This window comes from Drosophila gunungcola, unplaced genomic scaffold (assembly GCF_025200985.1).
Source record: "Drosophila gunungcola strain Sukarami unplaced genomic scaffold, Dgunungcola_SK_2 000045F, whole genome shotgun sequence".
Taxonomy (NCBI): domain Eukaryota; kingdom Metazoa; phylum Arthropoda; class Insecta; order Diptera; family Drosophilidae; genus Drosophila; species Drosophila gunungcola.
This window is the reverse complement of record NW_026453213.1, coordinates 246,751-265,339: the sequence shown is the minus strand read 5'-3', so window position 1 is coordinate 265,339 and position 18,589 is coordinate 246,751. Positions and strand designations below refer to the sequence as shown.

At 39.9% G+C, this 18,589-nt stretch overlaps 1 protein-coding gene across 5 annotated transcripts in view; it reads left to right on the top strand.

Moving 5' to 3' along the window:
- Positions 1-4,510, top strand: part of LOC128264013 (cytochrome P450 307a1) — a 151,932-nt gene extending 147,422 nt beyond the window's left edge. For all 5 annotated transcript variants that reach the window (XM_052999293.1, XM_052999296.1, XM_052999299.1 and 2 more), the window contains one exon: positions 3,167-4,510. In XM_052999293.1, coding sequence (XP_052855253.1) covers positions 3,167-4,449 — 1,283 coding nt within the window. In that variant the 3' untranslated portion in view covers positions 4,450-4,510. The remainder of the gene's footprint in view (positions 1-3,166) is intronic.
- Positions 4,511-18,589: the final 14,079 nt, after the last annotated feature.

Sequence of the window (18,589 nt, the reverse complement as noted above, 5' to 3'; positions counted from 1 at the left end):
TACATTGAATTCATTTCCGATCTCAATATCTTTATTTTGAACTTGGGTAGTTTGACCATTATCCTCTTTTGAACGTCGACGATAAACTGACTGACTGTTTCAGCAACTAACGGTTGCGGATATCGTTTTGTGCACTTTCCATCAGCCATAATATGGAATGTAATTTGCATGTAATTTGTTCAGCAACCATATTAGGATATGAGCACATATAATAACGTGTGTCACCAAAAACTCGATACTAAGTAAGCACATTCATCAGAATCTTGAGTTTTTGCTGAAATACTCTGGCGATTATGTCATGGTTATTATATCAACTTACGCTCAAGTTCCGTCCACTTCGGGTCGGTTGTGAACGTAATAAATAAATCCGGAATTCCATGATTTCTTCTTCATGCATGTGGCGTGGGCTCCCGATATAAGATAATGGGAGAATCGTCAGACGTCCAATATTCTGAACACCACCCTCTAAATGAATAGCATCACGCAAGTTTATATAGTCCTTAGATAGTAGCTTTGCCTGCTTGAATTGGATGAACGCTAAACGTTTGTTCTCGACTTTGACTTATATGTCGACCACGATTGCTGGAATAACCGCCGCCATTTCAGAATGACATTCTCCTCATGTGTACGAATACGATACGCATAGTAATTCATTGCGCTTAGATTTTTAATAGTTGATACGCCTAAAAATGCAGAATTAAATGTATTGTTAATGGAAACCAATAATAGCAATAATTAGTGTGTGAATATTGTATGTCGTATTCGTCTTGCCCTTGCCAATAAATGATTGGATATTGTAACGCATCGTACAAACGATGTGTTTCGTTTACACGATGTATTATAATGCTTCTTTGCTAATCGAGCAATGGTTCTAGTGGCTGTGGTGGTGTAAGCCATGGATCCAGTTTGACTTTTCCACTTGCGCAGCACAATCCAGCCCTTTCTCTTTTGATCTTTAACGCGTTGCAAAATCGGCATACAGCCGTCATTGGTTCAATATCTAAATTTTCATCATCACTGTAGCTCGCAGTGGGATCATATTGGAGTGCCAAGCGATTGTATGATACCAATGATCTTAGTTTTCCAAATCGGGCATTTTCTCTTATTATATTTTGTCTTTTTTCGCTTATGTGCGGCGGCCGATGTTGACTCGTCGTCCCCAGGCATTTTGGACGACCCACATAATTTACACAGTTCAACTTACCACCTTAAAGACAATTGTCTACTGTTGAAATTGAATAAAAATTTACACAATACACTTGATTGATTTGATGGTTTCCAATTGAAATGTTAGGAAACAAATAACTTATATCTTAAAATTTTTTTTTTCACAATTTCACAGTGAACACAATACAGGTTTGTAACATGAAATTAACTGAGCAGAAAACAATGAGTAGCTGTCAAACAATTTATAACGCACCGGCGCCATCTACTTAAAATATTGGTTTGTAGTAAAAAAGATTTTCCGGCTTTTCTGTTGAAATTTTTCCTGAATTTTCTTAGCTATAAACCTCACGAAGCTCGAGGCCTTTCCAACGAATAAAAAACCATGGAAATCGGTCAGAAATAAAACCCGACTTATTTTTATATAATAGATATATGCAAATAAATGTTAAATTTTTCGTTTAAAAGTATATAATTTATTTTTGTAGTTGTCGCGGAGCTTTTTATCTGGTATTTTTAATCTCGTTTGGCTATACTGTTTATTGCAAGCCTCAAATTATTAACGTGTTTCAAATTATATTTAATGTACCTTTTACTCGTAGAGTATCAGTCAGTATCGTAGAGTAAAAGGGTATATTGTATTAAAAAAGTATTTAAAAGTATGTAACAGGTAGAAGGAAGCGTTTCCGACCATATAAAGAGCAGCGAATTTGTGTGATTAATTTCCCCGGGGAAACTTGTCAATGTGTGTGGTTTTATACTGTTCCTGTGTGCTCTGCAGCTTCTCTGCATAAGATAATGTCATTGTGTTTTCTTGTAGTGTTGTCAATGCAGTTTGGCAGATGGCGCCAGCTATAACACGAATGTTTTCTGAGGGGTATCTAATAGTCGGGGAAATCGACTATAGCGTTCGCTCGGGTTTTATTTTACACTTGCGGGGGGAAATATAATTTTAGTCAGAAGTTTTCAACGCAGGGAAAATAAAGCATACATATTTTTGATCAGCATCACTAGGTTAGTCTATTTAGCCATTTCCTTTTGTCTGTCCATCTTTCCGTCAGTTTCTACGCAAACTAGTCTAAATGCTATAGTCGTCGAATCCGGCTCGTTCCAAAAAAAAAACAAGAAACGAAGCTAGCATCGGCAAGTTAAAGTTTATATTCCCTTGCACTTGTTGCAATAATTTAATATTCTTTGAGACAACATAATTTCGATGTATATGGGTATATGTTTTTAAACATTAAAGCTATGACAATTTTCTACTCAATTATTCGATCTTCAATGGCAGGTATGTTATATGTTATCGCCTTCTGATTTTAATAAAATTAAAGCATAATTCTGAATTTGTAAACTTTTACTATATCAAAAAATTCAAAGCATAGAGGAGCTACATTTTATTGTTTTAATTTTTCGACTGTTCTTATGGGAGCTATTGAAACTTTAACTTGTCTATATACTATATTCGTCCAATCCGGCTCGTTATATGTTTTTAAACATTAAAGCTATGACGATTTTCTACTCAATTATTCGATCTTCTATGTTATCGTTTTCTGATTTGAATAAAATGAAAGCATAATTCTGAATTTTTAAATATTTACTATATCAAAAAATTCAAAGCATAGAGGAGTTACAATTTTGTTTTTTCCTTTATTGTTTTAATTGTCCGACTGTTCTATTGGGAGCTATATTATACAGTCGGCCGATTTTATTTAATCTTAAACTGTAACTCTGATATATTGAACTACTACTAAATCTTAAACTCAAACAAAAATTAATTGCAGCGATTGTTTCCAAGGGAGCTATAAGACTGACTTAGTTTTTGCAATAGCTGCAAGGGTAAATAAACTTCGGCTTGACGAAGCTTGATTGATAAAACATGTATTTTACTCGCCTACAATAATTTTTGAAACTCAAAACATATGTTTAATCCAATACTTATAACTCTACCAACATTTTAGTTTAAAACTTATACAATGAATTGTTTTGTTTATTTATTAAATAGCATTGGCCCTGTGCGATTGGTCACAATTACAACAAAGACGGAGAAATCTAGCACGACGGCATTGTTCTCCTCGAGAAGCATCCACATATTTTTCAAAGATGTCTGATATCGGAGGCTTTGAAATTATTCACTTACTGGACCAGCTAAATAAAACCTCATCGGGAAATTCATGCGACATAAAACCTTTAATTCTTCAAGCCAGTGCCAATATGTTTTGTCAATATATGTGTTCAGTCCGGTTCGATTACAACGACAAAGATTTTCAAAAAATTGTTGAGTACTTTGATGAAATCTTTTGGGAAATTAACCAAGGATATTCTTTTGATTTCTTACCGTGGTTAATACCGTTTTACAATAATCACATAAAAAAAATAGTTCATTGGTCCACTACAATACGTACATTTATTTTAGATAGAATTGTCAAGCTTCGGGAAATAAACGTTAATTTAGAAGAGCCTGACAAAGATTTTACTGATGCTTTGCTAAAAAGTCTAAAAGAAAATCAAGATGTATCGCGTAATACAATAATTTTTATGCTTGAAGATTTTATTGGGGGGCACTCCGCGGTTGGGAATTTGGTAATGTTGGCACTGGCGTACATAGCTAAAAATCCATCGATTGGTCAACAAATTAAGCAAGAGGTAGATATCGTTTCCAATAAGGGCTTAAGAAGTATTAGTCTTTATGATATGAATGTAATGCCATATACAATGGCTTCGATTTCAGAAGTATTACGATATTCGTCGTCTCCTATTGTTCCTCATGTAGCTTTGGAAGACACAGTAATATCTGGATTTGGCGTTACAAAGGGCACAATCGTTTTTATAAATAACTTTATTTTAAATATGAACGAAAAAAACTGGAGTTGTCCCGATCTATTCGAGCCAGAGCGATTTTTAGAAATAAAGAATATAGATCACAAAAATCATCCATTAAAATTGATTGACTTTGAAAGAAGGTCGGAGGGATCAGACCTCTGTGTTAGCTTTGACGAACAGAGAAACAGCAAGTCGGGTGAGATTAAGCTAGACAAATTTGCGAAAAAAAAATGTAACACTTTGCTTCAGCTCAAAAAGACTATTCCTCATTTCTTACCTTTCAGTGTAGGTAAGCGCACATGCATTGGACAAAACCTCGTAAGGGGTTTTGGTTTTCTATTACTTGCAAATATTATAAAGAACTACAATGTTAACAGTGCTGACATTTCAAAAATTAGATTAGAAAAATCGAGCGTGGCTTTGCCGCCAAAATGTTTTAAGTTATTATTGCGACCAAGAACATAAATTTGATTGCATAACATTTATGATAATAATTTGTAAATCTGTAAGCACGACAGTCACAAAATTTTCGCAAGAAACTGCATTTAATGAATAAAATGTTATACTTAACTTTTGAATAGTATAGAGTAAACTAAAATTTAACTGTTTATGCTTTCCTGACAGAAATATCTTTATTTACAGAAATACGTATTACTGATGAAAAGCGTAATACATATTTCTGTACATATTATCCCAAATCAGCGCCCAGGTCGAATGCAGCTGGACAAAATTAAATAACATAAATTTAGAAGACTGAACTTGACCAATAAGTTAAAATTTGTGTTTCTGTAAAACGAATGTGAATAAAATGTCATGAATTTTCAATATATGGTTATTTATTGGTAATAATTTTGGAATTTTTTAGGAATAAAGCGGAAAATTGAGTTTTTAAACCCTTGACGAGTGAGCTTTGCTATATCATTCCGATCAGCACTGCGTTTGCAATACGACAAGTATAACAGCTTTAATAAATACCGAAGTCAAGGAATGAGTCAAAACAGGCAAGCAGCAATAATTTTTTAACGACAACCAAATTTAAAAAAAATTGTACCCGATCATTCCCATAACAACTGTAAGATACAGTCGTTGTTTTAACATGATCCGCAAATATATAAAACCGCAGGATTACGGTCTCGGAATATTTAATACTCATCTAAATAAAAATTGGTACGTGCGCTATAAAAGCTTTACTAAATTTGGTTTACTTGGCATTGTTCTGGCGACAGCTGATCCATCTGGGAGGTGAAACAATCGATAATAGGAATATTGGGGTGCTTAGAATTTCCCCCCTTTCCGGAGCCATGTTCTTCTGTCTCGCTGTCCGTCTGTATGTACGCCGAGATATCGGAAACTTTAAAAGCTGGAGTTTTGGAATTAATCGTGTATACTATAGTAATTCCCACGCAGTGCAAGTTTATTTCAAAACGGAGCCCACTCTAACGCTCACAAATCGTAAAAGTATATACTGCTACTCTGAGACATGTATGTAGATATTTAACTTTGTGTATGTGTGTCAGCCATATCTATCGGTGACAAAAAATGTTCACAATCGATCTCTAATATTAAACGTTATTGGAAATTATGTTTGCTTATAACATCACTGCATATTTAAAAAAATGAGCTCGTGCATGAAGAGCATCGAAGAGCAGGGGAGAGTAGCGGAGAGCACGCATTCTATTAAATGCTCGCACTTAATTTGTGTGAGTAATTTGAACGGGGAAGCTTGTCAATGTATCCTGTTCGTGTGTACTCTGCCTCTGCTCTACTGAAGATAGGATCGCAGTAGCGGAGGATGAGTGGAACATAATACTGTAAAAATTATTGGGCAACAACCTCCGGGTGGGTTTTATAACATTCGTAAATAGTAAAAAAAAAACCCAAACATAAGCAACAAAATAATCATCTTTATTTATAACTCATCAAACTATATACTATTAATTATTGTTTGGAAACCAGACACCCTATACGTTTACTTTGTTTATCTTATCTAATTAGCGCAGTTCGATAAATTATTAAACATTGTATTATATCCACACTCACACCAGCGCATAAAGCGCAGCTTAATTCATATGCATTGTCTTAGGTAGTACTTTTCCATTCATCTCAAAACGGTAACATGTTGACGAACTAATTCATACTATTCTTCTATAACTCATCAATTTAGTAATCCTTTGAGCCGGATAGCCAGTAACGTGTTTGCATTCGGGACATTTTAATTAAATTCGAATTTGTCATCGGTGATCTATAGATTCCTACATCGTATAGAACCGTCTCCTAACCTCGATCGCCATGAGGAGTCTGATTCAACAGCGGTGCTTTTGCAAAAGCTTAATTACTCGGGCGCATAAGCATGCCCTTAAATTCGTGGAAGATATTCAGTCAATTCCGACCCATGTAGGCAATTGGCTCAACTACAAGACAATTACTTGCGGTTCGTGCGGCTCACGGAGGAGCTGTACGGATTCGAGTCTGAAGAGAGTTGGGAAAACCCCGAGGATGACCTTGATATATACGAAGATAAATATTACTCAACTTATGCAATACTGAGTAATTATCTTGAGGAATTAAAGGCGCAGACCGTTAACTGTACAGCTTCCCGATCAAATCTTGAACGAAGCTCATAGAAGCCGAGTGGATTTTTAGTTCGAGCGAATCAATTTCCCAACCTTTATGAAGTCTGGAAACATTTTGGTTCTTTTTGGGATCTATCGGAACAAATTCAAGTTTGACTGATTGCCAAAAATTTCATTATCTTAAATACTATCTATCTGGCGATGCGCGTGAAGCCTAGGACAAATTACAAAAACGATATAACAAACAATCGTTAATTGTACGATCGTTTTTGAACAGTTTTATAACGCTACCTATTGCCACTACCTGTAGTACCTTAGTACCGTGTGGAAATTGACTGATGGAGCAGACGATGTAATTCGTGGTTTACAAGCCATTCAATGTGACCAACGAAACCCCTGGTTAATGTTTATACTATTATCCAAATTGGATGCCGAAACTCGTCAATCATGGGCCGAATGTGCAGAATCTGATCTAGCCAGTGTATCCCTAACCAATTCCTGGAATTTCTGACGTCACATTGTGACACCTTAGAAGCCTGCCAACTCGATAGTGCGCCACAAGCTCGACGATCAACTGCCACACATCATGCTGACTCTCATCCTTGACGAGAGCAACACAATTGCTCATCGTGCCAGCAGAATCATCCACTTTTTAGGTGCAACCAATTTCTCGCGTTGGACATCGCAGATCGCCGAGAATTCCTGAATATCAAAAAGCTTTGTTTTAATTGCCTTAGCGCCTCACATATGATCGGCAGTTGTACCTCAAAAAACACGTGTCGGGTTTGCCACCGCAAACATCACACATTGGTGTACGGCTCGCCGCAGCAAGTTCAAAATAGAATCTACGTTGAAGCACCACGCTCTAACCGTAACGAACTTCCCACAGCCTCCCGAGCTGCGTCTTCACTCGGAACCAATCAACATCGCCATCAAGAACACCCACCATCAGGGAGCGTTCCGCCTATAGAAAACAACTACCCTGGAGAATATTCCGGTTGCCGGTTCGCAAACCTTTTTGCCAACCATCCTCGCAGACGTAATCGGCGCCTGCGGAAACACCACAACATGCAGGATGCTCTTAGACACGGGTCGCTTAAAGCGCAAGCGATCGACACTTCGTCTCTAGCGTGGAAACAAATTTCGGCGCTTCCATTAGCAGATCGTCGTTGGATCAGATCAACTTTGGTCTCTATACACCGGAGAAAGAAGACAGTTTTGTAAGGGCTACCGTATAGCACTCAATTCAATGTTTGGTTGGATTATTGCAGGCTCTTACAATGCATCCAACGACCACGAGATTCCGGCTGTGATACATCACGCGGATCTTGACATGATGGTCCGTTCTTTTATGTAGATAGACAGTCTTCAACCTAGCCAGACACTCTTGGACTCCAGTGAACCCACAGAAATTCATTTTGTGAAAACACACACACGCTACCGAGTCAACTCTACCACAGGCCACAAATCGTCTATTTTCATTGGAGCAAACATTTTTGGCTGACTACTTGAAACGTGGTCACATGAAACAGCTGAACATAAGCTCAAATCGGTGAAAACCCTAACATCTGGGTTGTCCTACCGCAGCACGCCGTCGTCAAGATGGACGGCCTGATCACCAAGTGTCGGGTAGTTTTCGATGGATCCGGAAAAGATAGTTCTGAAAATTCGCTAAACGACAGACATCATGTTGGACTATGTTCTGATATCGAAAAAAAAGTTCAGAGGGCCCCATCCAAGCTTCTCGAGCATGAACTTTGGTGAAAGGGCCCATCTTGGCTTGCCAAGCCACAATACGAATGGCCGCCGTCGACTAGCAAGTTCCGCGTTTCGACACATCCGGTCATTAACACCGAGGAACTTGCAGCAATACCTTCCACTCTTTAAAGCTTTCCTGATGAAAGTATCGACGAATCGACTTATCAACAAGATTTCATCATGGACGCTACTTTTAAGAGTAACTAGCTATTACTATCGCTTCATTGTACGCCTTCGTTTCAAGCAAAGGCCTACTTCTGAGTACCCCAGCTCAATGGAGCTGCTGACAGCGCGTTGCTAACTTCTCCGGCATACTCAACAAAAGGCCTTTCAAAAAGAGTACATACAGCTCGAAAATGGACTCCAGCTCCACGCAAAATCGCAGCTGATTCGATTTTCTCCATTTCTGGAGGATGAGAAATTAATGCGTGTTGGTGGACGAATTGAGATGTCGTCTCTTAACTACAACGCGAAGCATCCTATTCTGATTCCAAAGAACTTTCCAATTGCTGATAATGTACCTGCACACTGGAGTGGCCGTTCACGAATCTGCGTGAACAGTACTGGATTCTGGGTTCACGCAACATTGTCCAAAAAGTGGTATTCCAGTGCAAACGCTGTTTCCTTCAACGAAAAAGCACAAGTAGCCATATCATGGGAGATCTACTATCACCTCGAGTTCAAGCAAGCCGCTGCTTTCAACATACCAGTTTGGATTACGCAGGCCCAATCTCGGTCAAAAAAACAAGTGGTCGCACACCACGGATCGGAAAGGCATGGACTGCAATATTCGTATGCCTAAGGCGCTCCATATCGAAGCTGTGAGCGATCTAATCACCAAGGCGTTTATCGCAGCGTTTTAACGATTTATAGCCCGCTGATCTAAGCCAACTGTTCTCTATCAGACAACAGCACCACATTTCATGGCAGCAGACGCGTACTCGATGAAATGAGGATACTGGCTGTGGACCAAATCAAAGACGAAACATTAGCTAATTTCTTTGCCACCGAGGGAATAATGTGTCGCTTCATACCGCCTTCTGCGCCACACTTCGGAGGAATATGGGAAACCGGCGTTCGATCTATCAAGTTACATATGAAGAGGTTAATAGGATCTGGGGCTCCCTACACTGCTGCACCGGAACCATCCCGTTTAGATGTTCCTATCAACCGCTTAGAACGATGAAATCAAGTGCAATCAATGGACCAAGACTTTTGGTTACGTTGGCATACGGAATACCTCACCTCGTCGCATGAGCGTACAAAATGGCAACTGGAGAACGAGAACTTGAAGGGCGACACCCTGGTCGTACTTAAGGAACCCAAGGATGGAGGTAACTCCATCCAAATGCATTCTAGGAGGTATTACGGAAGTGCTGTAACGAACTGATTTTCTTGATTTAAATGCTCGCTACGAATATCGTGCGGCTAGCTCCGAAAATGTAAGTGTTCGTCATACCAAATTTATATAAACGTGACCACCCTATTGATCAGTGAAAACGCACAGAAAGATTGGGAGTATACAAGGATCTTTTATTCGCCAACTTGACCCTCGGCCTAGGTTTTGTATTGACAATATGCTCCGCCGTCGGCTCCTTCCCACGTTGAACGCCTCGCTGGGTTGTGATTGCTGACTAGGTGCTCTCAAGGCCTTTCGCAGTCGCAGCCTCCTGTCCCTTGCTGGCGCCGGAAGCCGCCAACGCAGTCCCTGGGTCAAACGCCAGGTTCTAGACGAACGCTTCCACCCTACCCTCTTTGCCGCAGACTTTAGAATTCGACGTTTCTGATGCTCGTACGGCGCTCGTTGTCCTTGCTCTGCCTCCGGATATAACGACATGCTCCGCTCCTTGTTGGCGTAGCGCTCACGATTCGGTAAGCTGCCGTTCTGGGAGTCTCGCGGTGAACTGCTGTGCTCTCAACGCATACGCCTTTTGAGACACTAGCTGAACAAACGCGCGTCCTTCGGGCTAGTCGCACCAGGACCTTTTACAATTCCTGCAGTACGATCAGGCATACGCCGGTGTTCGCCAACGCAGTCCTTGTAGTCAGGCAGCTGGTGCTAGACAACTTTCCTTCTGAGTCCACGGTTCCTTGTCGAAGGTTTCTATTTGTTCAACTCTGTCGGACTCGCCGGGTGGGAGGCCAAGTTCAAATCGCGACAGAAGTTGTGACATATCGCATATAGCCGTGTGATGCCGTAAGGACCTCAGCTACATGTGTCTCAATTCGGAGACTTTAGCTCTAAGTCCCGAAAATCTCGACGTAACGATCTTGTTTCCTTGATGACTCCACACGGCTCTACTTGGTTCCTCACGTTGTTTCACTGGTTACTGGTTCACTTGATGACTGTTACTTGTTGACTTGGTAGAAATCGACTGATCCAGCTTCCTGCGCTCGGCCTGCTTATATAGGCCTCTGTTTACCGCCAGTTATCGGCGTCTCCTTGCCATCTGGTCCAAAGTTCACGGTTTTACCGTTCGACCTTTGAGCTTGATAATCCTTTGTTCAACCTGCTCGTCAACTACCTTTTGTTCACTAAAAGCGATACGTCGAGGATTCTGAAAAACCGGCAAATCATCGCTTAGCAAAGTCTTCATCGCGACCGGACAGTGAACATTCCTAATTGGTTTGTATTCTTCTATCATACGTTTCACAACACCTTTCAGCGAATGTCTACCTCTAGATTGCTTCCTGCCTGCTCCAGGGTCATCATACACATTCAGCAGCTCTGAGCATGAACTTCCGTTTTTCTCTTTCTCACGAACTTCAAGCTTTTGTCCTTTACCGACCCGACTGTCTGATCTTCGAACCAACTCGGTTCCGTCCTTTGTCACTTTCATATCGAAACTATCTAGAAAGGTTCTCCCTATAATTGCCCGCCTGCAGGGATACTAGATCTGTCGCTTCGTTTACTTACGTTCTATATTTTTTCGATAGAAAGAACAGTATAGGCATTCCAACCGCTCTTAATGTTTTATTAATTTTAACATTTGAATGCGAGGTTAGCCAAGCCTCTGCGCATGGCACCACTATCAGAGTCCGAAGTCCGGTGCCGTCCTTCTGCACACGGCCCTTCGCTGCTCTCTTTTATTGCCGTCTCTCTCTGACTCTCCCTGTCCTTGTCTGGTTCTCAGGGCACCACACTCTCTCGCCGCACTACCGTTACTACTGGCGAAATCGCCGCGTAACTGGTAACTGGTAGGCCACTGCTTGCGTTTACTCTTCTTGCTTTCTAACTTGTGGGGAGTTATTCAACTCCTCACAGTGCACATCGGCCAAGACGACAAGGTCCGGGCTGTAACAGTAGAAACAAGGAGTGTTCAGACTATTCTTCTATGAGTCTGCCTACTCTTGTATTACTCTGCAAACCTACAGTCAGTCATATTTTTGCTACCAACGCTTCCACAATACAGCGCGCGTATCGACCAATTTAATTTAGAATGTTCGGTGAATGCAAATAAAGATCAAACCAAAGAGTTACACTATTGGAAATTCATTTATTAACAATAATATTAAGTAATACTAAGAGGGCGAGCCAAACCCAGGAAAATTATATGCCTGTCGAGTGCGAGATAAGGAAAAACACGAGGCCAGCAGAAGAACTCTAATATTTCCACACCAACTCAAGCCAAAAGCCGATCATCATTTTAAGTTCTCTTAACGTCTCTTTCCCACCGAAAGCCCATTGCTGGGGAAAACGAGGAGTTCACATTTGGCCTTCGCCGCGTCAAGATCATAGCAAGTCGAGTTTCCAGCCGAGATCGAAGTCTGTCATCACCGAGTCCAGTTGCAATATCCACGGGCCCCGTTAGCTTTCGTCGACTTACCAGCGGGTGAAGACTTCTTTTGACTTTAAGCCTTTTGCAGTTGGTTTTGTTTAGTGAGGTACTAATTTCTCCAGATAATTCCTCTCGTCTCTCCGCTTCGAAAGAAACCCATTTTGACCAAATTTATCCATCCCGTATCGCGAACATGGGAGCCCGTTGGATCTCATACCTCCGCAAATAAAACTGGAGGCTATCCCTGCGGAATTCTCACTGGACACAACGGGAAATGCAGAAAAGATGATGAGCTAATTTCAACAGTCGGCAGGCCCACGCGCCTGAAGTTATCGAGCGACTCCAGGAACTTGAGACCGATATCCTTATCGCGCTGAACATAAGGAAGAACCGATCCCCCAGCTTTGAACCGAACAAGATGCAAGTTTCCCTATCAGGAGAATAGGAGGAAACTAAGGAAACGCTGGCAGAGAATCTAAGGATCTCGGGAATAACATTTGATGAACCACCAATCCCATTACGTTTATTCAACATACGAAGTCAACGTGGAAAAGATGACGCAAGCGATTTCGGGCCTGTTAACGCAAACAGCAGGACACTGGCTTAGAACAAGCCAACTACTCGGAGCATCATGGGCCAAGCTTAAGCAAGCCTTCCTCAACTTTTTTTTTCAGCGGCTTGAAGATGAAATACGTACCAGATACCAGAAGCCCGGGGAAACATTCAAACAATATCTGAGTAAGACCGTGGCTTCACAACCACGCTCAGTACCCCTGAATACGGGCCACTCTGACTAAACAAGGTCTTGCGCTAGGAATCCTGCAGAAACAGGCTTGAAGACACTGTGCCGAACAAGGGCATTTCTCGCCAAGCTAACCCGGAAAACGCGGGAGGTCTTCGATCCTCCGAAGAGCGGTCGGAGACTATCAGGAGAAACCCCAGAACTAATTAGGATTCTTCAAGTCAAGGACGACCGGATTATATCACAAGTGAGAATCGAGGGGCAGATTTTCGACGCAACGATCTATACGAGTACCAGCAAGAGTTTTGAGAATGAGCGAGTCGTTCAACTCGTAGGTCAGCCTTGCCGGAGGCTCGAAGAAAGAAATTAATAAGTCACTATTTGCAAAGGTCCAACTTGACCATCGGTGGATCAGATTTCATCTGTTAGTTTTACCCTCCATCATGGAAGAAGTTCTTTTAGAAATGGATTTTCTATGTGGCGTATCCGAAACTCTACAATGCAGTCGCGCAACCCCTCAGCTGAGTTTTGCTCTCATATCCGGTTTTACCACCTATTACCCCAGCTGGAGCTATTCCTGTCACAGAGGCACATGAAACCGAGTTACTCGCCAGCAATCGAGTCAGAAGGACTCAAGCCGCAGTGAATATCACAGAACGCAGACAGAGAGCAAAAAAAAAAAAAAAAACATAGCAACAAAGAACCCAATGAGTATCAGCGCAACAGAGAACCCAGAGAGAATCAAAACAACGAAGGCACCCCAGCTAGACCCGAATTTCCATATGACGTAGGTTAAGCCCAACCCATCGAGCAACGGGCCAAAGATTTCGGCGATGCAACGGATTGTTGATGAGCAGATTGAAGATTTTTTTTAGAGCCCTTACGTAGTCCCCGAAGTGCTTCCATTGTACTTGTCGGTAAGACATCAAGCAATATGAGATTATGTGTCGATTTTCGGCAACTGAATGCCTATTGATACCAGACGTATCGGCTGCTTCGAATTACGCACATCCTGGAGCGGCTCCGTCATACTAAGTTTATCTTGACATTCGAATTAAGAAGTGGGTTTCTATGGCCAAGAATAGTCGCAAGTGCTCGGCATTTACAGTGCCGGTGAGAGAACTGTATCACTGGAAAGTGATGCCTTTCGGTATTTATTCAGCGACCGCTCCCTTCCAGCGAGCTCTGAATAGCGAAATCGGGCTAGATATAATGCGGTTGCATACCTAGATGATATTATAATCATCAGAGCCACCTTCGAAATTTATGTTAGGCATTTCAAGGAGGGAATTCACGCAGACCCAGAGAAAAATATTAGCAGTGCGCCAACTTAGTCCCCCAACCAATTGCAACTGAGTCGTTGTTTCGGAATTGCATCTTGGTACCGGCGTTTCGTGCCCAACATTTTGGGTGTCGTTTAAACAATGTCTTTGCTTCTCAAAAAAAAAAAAAAAGTGGCAAATAAGTTTGAAATTTCGAATTCAATAAAAGCCGAAACGGTGGCAAGATGAATTAAAAAATGAATAAAACTGCTTGCGTTTTTCGTGGAACTCGTTTCTGCAATGATTTAGATAGTTCTTGTAGCATTGGGAATTTGAAAATTGAAAAATCAGAGAATTGAAAAATCAGAGCGCGAAAATAGTTATCCACTGTAATTCTGAAACCAGGTCGGACTTAAAGGCAATAAGAATACCGCCGCCAAGACGCATTGCACGAGCACATCTATAGATGACATAATTTCCCCCAAACATTTCGCATTCAGACGCAGAGGAATTAAGCAACGATTCACCAAAAAACACCTTAATTAATTAAAAACTGTAATAATAATGAAAAACAAGAAAGGAAGCAAACTTCGGCAAGCCCTTGCAGCTATTATATATTCTTGAAGACATTAAAATATGATTTACTTGCGTGTATGTTTAAAAGCATTGAAGCTGTGATGTTTTGCACCTCAATTATTTGAGTTCTTATGGCAGCTATATGATATCGTTTTCCGATTTTAATAAAAAGCGTAATTCTGAACTGTCAAATAATTAAATAATCAAAAAGAATTTATAAAAAAAATACAAATTTAAAAAGGTTTAATTTAAAATTTTTATTTTTTAATATTTTTTTGTTTCTATGGGAGCTTTATGTTATAGTCGTCCGATTTTAATTAGATTTAAACCGTAATTTTGAAATATTTAACTATTACTATATGTCGAAGAACTAAAAAAATGAATTAAAAAACAGCAAAGTTATAATTTTTATCATTTATTACTTCCTTAGGAACTATATGCTATAGTTGTCCGATTTTGATTAAATTTAAACCGTAATTCTGAAATATTAACCATTACTATATGTCGAAAAACTAAAAAAAAATTAAAAACAGCAAAGTTATAATTTTTTTTGTATTTATTTTTCCGATTGTTCCTATGGGAGCTATATGCAATAGTCGTCCGGCTCGTTCCGACTTATATACTACCAGCAATAGAAAGACAACTTTTCACGCAGATAGCTTAAAAACTGAGGGACTAGTTTGCGTAGAAACGGACGGACAGACGGACAGACGGACATGGCTAGATCGACTCTCCTAGTGATGCTGATCAAGTATAAACGGAAACGTCTCCTTTACTGCGTTGCAAACTTCTGACTGAAATTATATTACCCTCTTCAAGGGTATAAACACATATTTAAGGTGGCCTCTAAGGAAATCCTTGGAGCAGAAGCAAGCACTGTACGAGGCGGGAAGGAAAATAAGCTTTAGGGGTATGACCGATCAACGGTTTTGCGCAGTCATTCGATCACTGATTGGTAATCAAAAGGTGGCCGAGCTTCTAGATACAGGAGTCTCAGTCAGCACACTGGGTCATGCATAACTTTGGTGGAGAATCTGCATAGGCAATTTAGTCCAAATGACTCACTAGTACATTAGCTGGAGAAACTTCGCATGGAACCCTAGGATAAGAAGAAGCGGAAATTGCATGAAAAATAAGTTTAAGTTCACTTTGCTCTGAAACTCCATATAAAATGTTTGTAATATTTGTTTGACCACTGTATAATGACCCATTTAGTTAAACTCTTCATGTGTCCGTAGTTAAGGCAGAAACTGCATTTAGGGGTAGGTTTCTGGAGATAATTTAGTTTGGCACCGGAAAACCAAGTCGTCAAAGAAATGTTACCGGCAAGAAATGACTTCTAGACCAAAAACATACCCTTCGAGCCTCATACTTTGAACTTAAAGCAACAAAATCGCCTGGACGAATTAGTCAGTCTGTTTCGAAACTTTGAGGGTCAGAGAATCGGGCAACCGAGCATGCAAACATACGTGATATAGTTGAAAGTGGGTTAGATTCCTGTGAAGAAACGCTTTTACCCGGTGTCTCCGGCTGTTATTGAAGAGATTTTGAGGCTTGGAGTCATTGAGGAGAGCGAAAGCTCTTGGAACAACAGGGTGACGCTGGTCCAAAACTGGATGACCTGCTCATAATATCGAAGACAATCGACGAACACTTTGGAGTATTAGGGGAAGTGGCGGCCTGTCTAAAAAAGGCAATTATAATCGGAGACTGATGCTTACGAACTGATAGGGTGGAATAGGAGGTTCATCCAAAATTTCTCGGACTGAAAAATGAGTAAGGAAGTTTCTTTTTTTATCAATGCGACTCCAGCCAAAGTGAAATCGGAGCTGTATTGTTTTAGGAGGACGACGAGGGCAAGGAGAGACCGATTGATTTTAACTTTGCGAATTTAAGAGGTGCCCAAGTTCACTACAATAGTTCGTATGTTCCAGCGTGGTAGCGGATATGTTATCCAGAAAGTTTCAGTTAGCCCAGGTGGATTTCTTAAATTTCTAGGCGACAGCATTCAGTAATAAAGTTAACTTTCCCACTAAGGCAGCACAATCCTGGCGATTCCCCGGAAAACTTCAATACACCAAAAAACTCGCAAACAACATCGATTTGTCCAATGCGAATGCTAGTATGGACGCCGTAAATAGTGCTGGAATTCTATCGAAACGCTACTCAATTCAAATCAGTACTTGATGTATTTTTTCTTGTGCGTCGTCAAGAATCTTCTTGTCGATAAAGATACATCGCGAGGGCACCGGGAATTCATTGGAATGTTGACTAATACAATTAAAAAAAAAAACATGAAAAGCAGCAAAACCTTGGAAAGCTGAAGTTTGCAGATATTGCAAAAATTAAATATTCTTTAAATATAAAAAGTGGCAAATAAGTTTGAAATTTCGAATTCAATAAAAGCCGAAACGGTGGCAAGATGAATTAAAAAATGAATAAAACTGCTTGCGTTTTTCGTGGAACTCGTTTCTGCAATGATTTAGATAGTTCTTGTAGCATTGGGAATTTGAAAATTGAAAAATCAGAGAATTGAAAAATCAGAGCGCGAAAATAGTTATCCACTGTAATTCTGAAACCAGGTCGGACTTAAAGGCAATAAGAATACCGCCGCCAAGACGCATTGCACGAGCACATCTATAGATGACATAATTTCCCCCAAACATTTCGCATTCAGACGCAGAGGAATTAAGCAACGATTCACCAAAAAACACCTTAATTAATTAAAAACTGTAATAATAATGAAAAACAAGAAAGGAAGCAAACTTCGGCAAGCCCTTGCAGCTATTATATATTCTTGAAGACATTAAAATATGATTTACTTGCGTGTATGTTTAAAAGCATTGAAGCTGTGATGTTTTGCACCTCAATTATTTGAGTTCTTATGGCAGCTATATGATATCGTTTTCCGATTTTAATAAAAAGCGTAATTCTGAACTGTCAAATAATTAAATAATCAAAAAGAATTTATAAAAAAAATACAAATTTAAAAAGGTTTAATTTAAAATTTTTATTTTTTAATATTTTTTTGTTTCTATGGGAGCTTTATGTTATAGTCGTCCGATTTTAATTAGATTTAAACCGTAATTTTGAAATATTTAACTATTACTATATGTCGAAGAACTAAAAAAATGAATTAAAAAACAGCAAAGTTATAATTTTTATCATTTATTACTTCCTTAGGAACTATATGCTATAGTTGTCCGATTTTGATTAAATTTAAACCGTAATTCTGAAATATTAACCATTACTATATGTCGAAAAACTAAAAAAAAATTAAAAACAGCAAAGTTATAATTTTTTTTGTATTTATTTTTCCGATTGTTCCTATGGGAGCTATATGCAATAGTCGTCCGGCTCGTTCCGACTTATATACTACCAGCAATAGAAAGACAACTTTTCACGCAGATAGCTTAAAAACTGAGGGACTAGTTTGCGTAGAAACGGACGGACAGACGGACAGACGGACATGGCTAGATCGACTCTCCTAGTGATGCTGATCAAGTATAAACGGAAACGTCTCCTTTACTGCGTTGCAAACTTCTGACTGAAATTATATTACCCTCTTCAAGGGTATAAACACATATTTAAGGTTGCCTCTAAGGAAATCCTTGGAGCAGAAGCAAGCACTGTACGAGGCGGGAAGGAAAATAAGCTTTAGGGGTATGACCGATCAACGGTTTTGCGCAGTCATTCGATCACTGATTGGTAATCAAAAGGTGGCCGAGCTTCTAGATACAGGAGTCTCAGTCAGCACACTGGGTCATGCATAACTTTGGTGGAGAATCTGCATAGGCAATTTAGTCCAAATGACTCACTAGTACATTAGCTGGAGAAACTTCGCATGGAACCCTAGGATAAGAAGAAGCGGAAATTGCATGAAAAATAAGTTTAAGTTCACTTTGCTCTGAAACT